The sequence below is a fragment of the Phytophthora infestans genome, genomic scaffold (assembly GCF_000142945.1).
Source record: "Phytophthora infestans T30-4 supercont1.40 genomic scaffold, whole genome shotgun sequence".
Classification (NCBI taxonomy): domain Eukaryota; phylum Oomycota; class Peronosporomycetes; order Peronosporales; family Peronosporaceae; genus Phytophthora; species Phytophthora infestans.
The window spans coordinates 239,641-249,487 of record NW_003303719.1 but is presented as its reverse complement, the minus strand read 5'-3'; the positions used below and the strand labels follow the sequence as shown (position 1 = coordinate 249,487).

Genomic DNA, 9,847 nt, shown 5'->3' with positions numbered 1-9,847 from the left:
GTAAGGTGTGTGAGCTGCTGAGGAGCAACCCGATGAAGACATCCTTCACTACAACCTACTTCTGTGAGCGCTGCTCCGGCGAAAACGCCAAATACTGGCTGTGTAACAAGCTGCGTCATACTTACAAGAGCGAATCGAAGACGTGCGTCAATTATTGACACGATAACTTTGACTGTGGCCAAATCATTCCTGTGTCTCTAGACAAGAATATCATCCTGCGCCGCATTGGTTAGAAGTCGGGTGAGCAAAAAATGACGCGACGGGAAGTATAGCTCCACGGCGACGATGCTGATGATGAAGAAACGGGAAACGGAGACGGCAATGACGGGGAATAGTACTGCCTGTGCCGCAGGCTGTGGAGCCAGCACGATGAGCTGACACGCAAGCTTTGTTGAGTGCTAGGTGCTAACGTAAGTTTTGTTAATTTAATTTTTTTGTGTGTCCTCTTTTACTGTGTGTTTGGATTCGCTGTGCCACCCTTTTGGTCGATTCTGCTGCCTGCCGGGGTAATCTACGCCATATAGGAGAGGAATGTCGCGAGATATGTAGTAAAAGTGACGACACTCCTAAAACAAAACCTGTTAAGATATTATGCTGTTTCCCACAGGCGGCTATGTACGTCATACATATATTCAGAGAAAAGCTTCGTCGTAATATACGAAATAAAAGTACCGTAATTATCGTGTTTGGAGGCCCAAACTTGGGTAAGGAAGGGGTTAACTGAAAAGTCCACTTTCAACGGCATCCAGCACCATGCTTCTCGCATGATTCGGCGCGCCGCCTTTCTCACCGCTTTGGCTACACGTTTCACGGCAGTCTCTTTAGCTTGTATTCGCGTTTGACGGCGAAGTATCGTGAAAGGGAGATCATTGCCTTTTTCTTGAGCGCTGATGCCAGCGATTTGGAGTTCGTTTTCCAGGGCTTGGTCTTTAAGCTCCATCAGGAATATGTTTGACGGTATCAATACCCACCCGGTGGTTTGGTACTTTTGCGACTGACGCTTGGCCGGTACGTTTCACTCGAAGGTTTGATATTCGAGCTATCACAACATGCAACACTCGGCCTGGAAGCCGCAGCTATCGAACGGTCTTTTTGATCTTTTCGGCAAAAAAATCGAATTTCGGTTCAAAATGTTTTTTTACGGGTTTTTGTGTTTTTTTTTGTCAACGTTGCCATTTCACCATGATCCTTCGGAACTCGTCGCAAGTGGACTAAATGACTGGCTAACCAAGCTTGGTTGTGCCTTTGGTTCTTGCCTTTCGCGCTGGGCATCTCCAATTCTTCAATCAATGGGTCGGGTACGCAAAGAAGGTGTGTGGTCTCATTTAACGGATCATCCCAAGGGGAAGTATAAGACTCGGCGAGTGAAGTGTAATCACTGCACTACGACCATGTCTGCGATGGTGAAACATATGCAGCGCCATATCATCAGCTGCGAGAAGATATCGCGTGGGTGGGGGCGCATGCTACTTGAAGACAACGTTTTGGTGGAGGATTTGGAGCGTCAGTCAGAAGGAGCTCAAGCTTTGCGATCTATATAAGAGAATAACGACACATTCTCTCCCCCAACGTAGACGACGATTAAAGAGCTGAGACCGGGTGCAGCAGCGCTGGAGATGGAGCAGAAACGCAAGCAGGGGTAACAACGAGTATTACCCCAAAAAAAACATGACGGCAAAAATAAGCAAAAAAATCGGTTTATTATATGTTCTTTTTTAAGTATAAAAAAACAACCTATCTATAGCCGCAGCGTCGTCTGCGGTAGGGATACCAAAATTACAATTCTTAGATTAAAATATCTTCAAGACTTTAAAAAATTATAAATCAATTATTTAAATTTTTGAGGCAACACAACAAAATTAGTATATTAGTGTTCACTATCATAATAGCTATGCTTGTAAGTTTGTAAGCCATAGCTTGAAGGTAGTATATGGGGAGTATGGATCGCCCGAGTACCCACCGCAATACCTTACTAGTACGGTCAATGCAGTGCTTCCACAAGAAAAGGGAGCTGTGGAGCTGCCGAGATATCTGTGCATACGACTGACACTAGTATTTTTGCTAGTGAAGTAGAATACCAAACCTATTTTTGTTAATTTTGCCAGACCAAAAATTAATCATTACAATGAAAAATTTGACCTTTTTTTAGTGACTATTAGTTCGGGAGCCCTAGTCCGCGGTGACAGCTGTAGGAATGAAGCTAAGGAAGCTTGTTTATCTTCAAATGATAGGTGCTTCATTGCCCTTGACAGGCGTGTCACGTAAATGTCTTTACAGCAGTCACTACGTTATAAAGCACAGCACCAAGTAGCTCCCGCAGAGCTTACCAAGCCTGCGACCACACTGCATTGCATTTCTCGCATGTAGATCTAATTACTGTTTTTTAATCCGAATCTTCGATCAGCTTCTTCAAATCAAAACCCGCCCTCTTGGAGGACTTTTGCATTTCGATAATAAACCTCTTCGTTAGTTGTGCTGATAGATTGTACAAGTCATGGTGACTGTATGAGGCGATATCGCTGTTTTAAGTTTAGCAAGTATGAAACACTGATTAGCACGAAGATAAGAAGACGATACAAACGGATAGATGGTGGTTGTATGGATCGTTTAGGTTGCCCCTTTGTTAATTCTAAGCCGGCTGATGGACTGCCTTCTCTGTTTCCTTGTCGGGGCGTTGCAAACAGTCGAGTACTTGTCAGGCAGGCCTAACGTGGCCAATTTGTCTCATGTCGTGTAATTTGGTATTAATACAGCGTTGCTATTGTCTGTTGCTGAGGTTCTAAAACGTTTATGTTCCCTCAGTCATCGAATTGGAAAGTGAAAAAAAAAACGCTCCAGAACCACATACTGCAGCGCGGCGATTAAGCTTTAGAAAATGTCAAGGAAAAATAGTCATTTCTCCATTATATTTACTTCCTAGTATGTAAACTGTTCAAGCATCGCCGAGCCTAGTGTGGCTCTAGTCATTGCTTAGTAATGGCCAACGCTGCAGCGGGATGTCCTGGGTGGTGTAACTGCATGTCATACCTGCCTCTAACCTGTGAGTATGCAAGTCAGAGAACACAGGCACTTGGGCCCTGGCTTCCATACGGTGTCGAATTTTCTGTACTAATCCTGTCCTAACTGTCCTACAAAATCCTAAAATACGTCGTGAATTACTGGAATAGATTGCAAATGTATCCTAAAAAGGTTCTAAATCCGGAAAAACATTGCAATCCTAATACTGTCCAAAATTAAAAACCGGAAATTTAGGACATATCCTAAAACCTATTTTGAGTCGAACTTGGGATTGAGGTTTTTAAAAGTTAACGGGAACCAATCATGCAGAAACACATAGCTGTTTTAATTTTTATTGTCACTTGACAACTTTGTCCATGGAGCACAAGAACTACCGCTTCTGCAAGAAGCGCACCGTCCCGGAGACAGGAACAACCTATTTCAGCTGCGTGAAGTTCCGGACTGGGTGTCCAGCACGTCTTGTAGTCAAGAAGGGGGGCACTATCATCGAAAAAAAATTTCACCGCTGCGACCAAGAAATGTTAGAAGAAGTCGCAGACGTACGCCACGACATGTCTTTGGAGCTGCAAGATCGCGCCATTAAAGACTTCGCTGTTGCACCTGGTGTTCTGTGGCAGCGCGTCTTTGACAGTTTCCGTACCAAGCATCACCCGTCAACTATCTACGGTATTGCGCGTCCGAGTGGTGTTACGATCATCAAAAACGTACGCCAAGGTGCGACCGGTGGCGACATTTTCCGTGCAATTGAGGCTGCACTGGTGCGAAGCATTAGCGACTCAGACCCGCGCCCGTTCCTACAATTTAGCATGGCTCGCCCCACCACCGCCGGCATACAGCGTATGCTCTGCTTTGGGCATCCGGACTTACTACGGATTCTACGGTACCCTCAGCTGACCCTTTTTATTGATGGTACCTTTTCGGTGGTACCAAAAGGTTTCTCGCAGTGCCTGATTGCTATGGTCTACGATCCTAGTGTCGACGTATACGTGCCACTACTCTACGTACTCGTCAATTCGAAAAGCAAGAAACGTATTGGCGAGTACTAGAGCAGCTCATCATGGCGTCCGACCGCCAGCTGAAGCCTCGTGATGTTACCTGTGACTTTGAGCTTGCGCTCATTAACGCTGTGATTGAGCAGTTCCCTGCAGCCAACATTGTTGGCTGCCTCTTCCACTGGAAGCAGGCTCTACGTAGGAAGATGATAAAACTGAAGATTCCCAAGGAACAGATCGCAGACGCCATGAAGTCGGGAAAACTGGACGTGCTTACTGTCATTCCTGCCGAAGAAGTGCTGGACAAGGTACGAAATTTTTGTATTTTACTTAAGGAAAATATTACTAAAAAAAATTAATTTTTTTTGGCAGGGACTACGGTATGTTCGAAGCATCATCGATGAGACCGCAGCAAAGACTAAATGGAACGCTTTCTGGAAGTATTTTGTGCGAACGTGGACAAAGAGGTTCGACACGTCGCTGTGGAACGTGAGCCAGATGCGGCGCAACAATGTGAGCATGATAAATCGGACTAATAACCCGCTGGAGAAGTACAATCGCGATTTTGCTGCTCGCATTGGTGCGCCACATCCAAGTATTCTCGTCTTCATTGAAGCTGCAAAGGCAGAGGCACATTCCTACATAAAACTGCTGGACGACATCAAGCATGGTCGACAGAGCGCTCCTGCTCATGCGCGGTCTGTGGACGTTGAAGTCCCCGGGGAATACATGGCGTTTGAGTAGCATTCTGCATTCTGTAAGCCATAAGATATCTCTCGTTGGCATGGGTAGTGTAGCCTTACAACTTTCGTATTTGTCCTAACTGTCCTAATTGTCCTAACTGTCCTAACGATCCTATAACCCATGCCGAAGTTTTGTGCCAATACCGTAATTTATGACAGTAGGTATTAGGACAAGTTAGGACGTTTAGGACGCTTTTAGTACGGAAAAACTTCTTCCTTCCATACTCGCAGCCAAATGCTGAACGTCTCGGAAACTGCAGTATTGAATGCATGCCGTTATAGTGAATATATTGTCAAAACCGACCAAAATGCCCATCATAGGGATATTTAAATATGTGCCAAAAGCATTAAAAAAAATGGACTCACGTTTCATGTAAAACGGAGTAAAATTCCGTACTTAATCTAATTCCTCCTTTCAATTTCACAATATATATCGACTCGCCGTCATTCGGCATTCTTCTCTCTCGAGCTCAAGTCCAAGACGGCCATGTACTCGGTAGACTTCAAGTGACGCACAGTTACGCTAACACTACGCTTACGTAGGGCCATATGAGGTGGTAGGGCGTCTCCTCGGAGTTTCGGGTCGAGCGGTGAGGAGGTGGTATGCCCAGTTTGAGGAGACCGGCCAAGGAGATAGAGAGTCGGCCAGTGTATCCTGCTGACATCGTAGCTTATGTCGCATCGTATGCGAAGGATAACCCCTGCTTCTAAGCTGAGGAACTTCTTGCAGAGGTGAAGCGGCGGTTTCTGAGCAGCGCCGAGGCCTCTCTGCTACGTGCGTCCTTCGGTAACTCCGGTTTGAGGTGAAGCTATCGCGTAAGATGCTTGAGGGAGGCTGTACCTTTTAACACATATCTGGCAAAGTTACAATGCTTCTACAGCTCCCGGAGCAGTTGCTCTTCTTCGACGAGACCTCGATAAACAGGATGGACTCAATGAGGCTCTACGCATGGGCAAAGCGAGGTGAGAGAGGTGTTATAAGGGTGCTGTTTACACAACGCAAGCGTGTATTTATCTTGGCGGCATGTCATGTGCGCAGGGAGGGGTGGGTGGGAGGAAGATTTTATCGAGCGTAGCGAGACAAATTTCAGATTTAATGCATTGTTTCCACCTAAATCGAATGTGATGGAGCGCTTATCATTGGCGTGGTCAAGGTCCTCGACGTCTTCGTCTGGCTCCTGTGGAGGCACGAAGGAGGAAAAGACTCCGCTCGACAATAGGTTGTAGTTGGGCAACTGCATAGCTCATGTTAAAAGTGATTTGAGTCTCTCGCGACCCTTGATTCCGTACATTGCCTCTTTAACCTTCTCTTCAGCCAGCATAACGTCGAGATGCTTAGCTTGAGCGAAGGTAGCAGTGTCTTAAGGTTAGCACCCTCTGGCTGGCAGGCATGGAAGATCGACCAGTGGGTTCTGGCAATCTCTCCAACTTGGAGCTCTCTGTGCCACGTACCCATCGATACTAGCTGTATCTTATGAATTCTTGATGCAGTTGCACGCCGGGTCCCTGGGAGCGTGCGGCGCTCCTTCTTCGCAGGGAGCACAAACACTTCAATTTCAATGAGGCCGGAGTCCTTTGCGCGCTTCTGGTAGTTAGAATACACTAAAGGAGCAAGTGGTGCAAACGTGTCTGCTGTTAGTGCAACCCAATCTCGCTGGCGTGCAGTCTGACTTGGTTGAATGTAGAGGCTAATGTCAGGCCTGATAGGCTTTTTCGGGTAAGCTCGCAAACTCTCTACTGCCCTCTCTTCAACCTTACTGTAGAAACTATCGTAGCTATCGCTTTCGTTATCAAAGGAGAAAACGGGGTCCCTCACTTGCACTTCTGTTCTGCTGGACTTTGTGATCTCCTATTTTGATTCTTAAACGGACTGGGGTCGGCATAGCTGAGTGCTTCGACGAACGCCGCTGTCGTAGTGGGCATTCTTCCCTCAACACGGGTAAAGCACCTGCTACTTTAAATAAGTGGTGTTATTTCAGGAAAAATCGAAGTATGCTGAGGTTATTTTGAGTATGCAAACCAATTTAGCTATTTTCAGGTTGATCAATCGACGTATAAATCGGCTGATTTAGAAACTATATAGGGAGAGCAGCCGGTTCTTACAATACATTTAGTTGGATAGAAATGCAAGTGCCATAAAATACAGAAAAATAAGCAGTGTAGACAGCATATGCACGAATGAGAATCGGAAATAAGCAGAAGCAGTGAGAAGCCCTTGTGCTCTATCTACTAGAGAGACATGGAAGGCATGCATGTTAGGGACAGCAAAAATTGTTATTAAATACACCTTCTATCCCGCACATCGATCCAACACCTACAAAGCTTCCTACAAGACCTACACTCTCGGCAACGTTAGCTTCTACCAACACTCTCACTCGACCGCACAACAGGGCTAGCGCTAGTAGCCGTAGTTGTACATGTAAAACTGGTCAGTGTAGCACCCGACGTTGCACTGGGTGCCGTAGCGGCAATGAGAGCTGTAAGACAAGCTTTGGAGATGGATGTTGGTGCCACACTATGAACTTAGAGCGGTTATAGATAAGTGGAGCTTGGCCTCAACAATCTGGTCGTCGCACGGCAATCGCGCTATTGGAAGCAAGTACCTCGAGAATAATTCGCTCCACCAGCATACTCGCAAATCTACAAGCTCGTTTATACCCTCGGTTGGGCTAGAAAGGCAGCTGTGTAGCACACCAAGCGCCAGCGATAACATCTACGATCAGGCAATATCTCCAAGGCATCATGATGGACGACATTCAGGAGCTGGAACAGACATGGCGCCGGATTGTATGGATTATGAACACGGCCTGCAGTACATCCATATTAATGCAGCGTAATCGTATCATTCATAAATAATATATAAATTCAGTAAAACTTCGGCGAGCAAACCTCGATCAACGCTTTGCGACAATTAGAGGTGCTGGCAAAGCGAGAGCGACGCCATCTGCAAGCCGATCTTAGGGGTATGTACTTACCGCTCTGTATTGAGCTGTTATACTATCCTCCAAGAGAATTATCCGCTTCCAGGAGAGGCTTACAGCAGTCGCCGGGTTTCACAGGGGCACCGGCACTATTACGCAGGCTTGTGACACACCATACATCTCTTAACTTCACTAAATAGACTAGTCCGTCTGTCTCTCACTGTTTTAGTTGTTCCGAAAAGATTCAGGGGAAGCTTGATTTGGTTTTATGTGTATATTTCACTCATCAAGTGCGCAAAGTATCGGGCTGTCCATGCACTTGGTACGCTCAAGAAGTCGTCGTCCCCCGCTCGATCTTAGCCTTCGATATGTGCGTTAGCTTTAAAGTCGCTGCCACCGCATACGTAAATGCGTGGTAAAGTGTTTTCTAAAATATTTTGACTGATTAGTGATATGTGCGTTCGCTTTATAGTCGCTGCCACCGCATACGTAAATACGTGGTAAAGTGTTTCCTCATATATTTTGACTGATTAGTGACGGTGGATATGGGATTCAAGAGTAATATCAAGTGGATCTGGACTATGTGAAGTTGATCCGAATGCAAGATTGCCACGATGGAGCTGTGAATGACGCGGACAGCGTGAAGCAAAACGGTAGGTTGGCAATCCGGGGGTGGGCTACCTGGATCCAGACCCTATATGTGTTTGCTGGAGATACCTTGGATAGGAGACTATAGACGATAGATCTTAGGAATATCAGCTGCTGAGACTATGAAAAGTGGTAAAAGAAACTTGGATTGTAGCAGGGTGACTAAGATCTGCCAAGCGGAGGCCCAGATCCACCCCCGCCCAGTACGCCTATACTGGTGATTGGGGCCCACGATCGAGGAGATCCAAAGGAGTAAGACCTACCGTCCCCGCCTGAAGGAGACTCTGGCATGATTGGCGGACGGGAAGGGGAAATCCACCACTATGCATACCAGATCCAGCTGTACCCGTGTCCAGATCCAACGAATCGAGGATCCCATACCAGGTGACTGGGATTGGTGATATAAGCGTGGCGAATCCTATGGATCTGAGCACCGGCAACGGCAGAATCTCATAACGTGATGTTGCAAGAACGGAGAGATCAAATCCACCGTGTTGGAGTGCAATATTATATTCGCGGGAGGGTCGAATGAAGTCAGTTGGAGTGAGGGTAATAAATCCATCATCTGGCAACCCTACAACGATTATGGCACAGGTCCTAGGAATTTGGTACTGATACAGCTCAGGAAATGATCTAAGGAGAGAAAGAGCGAGCCGCCGAGCCTGGTAACGTATTTAGTAAGTAAAGGACATAGGGGAAAGGGACCCAGGCAGGTATAGGTTTAGCTGTGACGTGTTAGTATTGTACTATACAAGTGCCTTCCTGCCTCCAGAATTGGAATTCTTTGACCGTACAAGCTGGGCGAAGGTTAAGAATAGCAGATCTAGCGTTGGTAGTGAAAACAGGATAAGATATTGGCCACATCCTACAACCTAGTGTGGCTTCTTTTTACGTGCAAATCCCTTAAGTTATTTGAATTTATTACTTGTGCGGCCATACTTACCGGCTCTCAGCTCTCAAGACCCCGCTATTGGAGGCGTCACGTACGACGAATAGGAATATTTTGACTGGAGAACACACCCGCAAGGCAATCCTACGACCAGGTCACCGATCTAGGCCCCGATCCACCAAGCGAGGATTCGGACTTTGAAAATCGGAAATACAATCAGATGCAGAGTTAAGTCCTTACCCCACCTGCCCCAAACTATCCCCACGTCTCGCCAAGACACGCAAGCTTCACCGCTTGAACGCTTCGGGAGCTACCGAGAGAGCAAGACCCCGCCGTACCGACGGGTACACAAGGTGAGGAAAGGTCAGTAAATCACGGATCAACGTGTTATTAGATCAGCGGATAAAATTGGCTATCTAAAAAGAATCTACGAATTTCCGATACACTCGAAGCAGCACAAACAAAATCCTTGCTGATACAGAAGCGTTATTGCGCAAGGATAACCGCGACTTCTAGCGACGCATTAAAATGGCAGTTAAATGCCCTGTGCAGCGGAGTATCGCTCGCTTCGACGGAGCCAAATTGCGAGAGCCTTCCGGACTGTGAGCTTGAATTATTGTGGAGAGAGTTGGTGTC

General features: G+C 46.5%; 1 protein-coding gene across 1 annotated transcript; it reads left to right on the top strand.

The window, feature by feature from the left end:
• Positions 1–3,974: 3,974 nt before the first annotated feature.
• Positions 3,975–4,754, top strand: PITG_23337 (uncharacterized protein; the record flags this gene model as incomplete). The annotated part of the gene is made up of 2 exons (XM_002897886.1): positions 3,975–4,318; positions 4,383–4,754. 2 exons carry the CDS (start codon positions 4,076–4,078, stop codon positions 4,752–4,754), a joined length of 615 nt encoding a protein of 204 aa, XP_002897932.1.
• Positions 4,755–9,847: the final 5,093 nt, after the last annotated feature.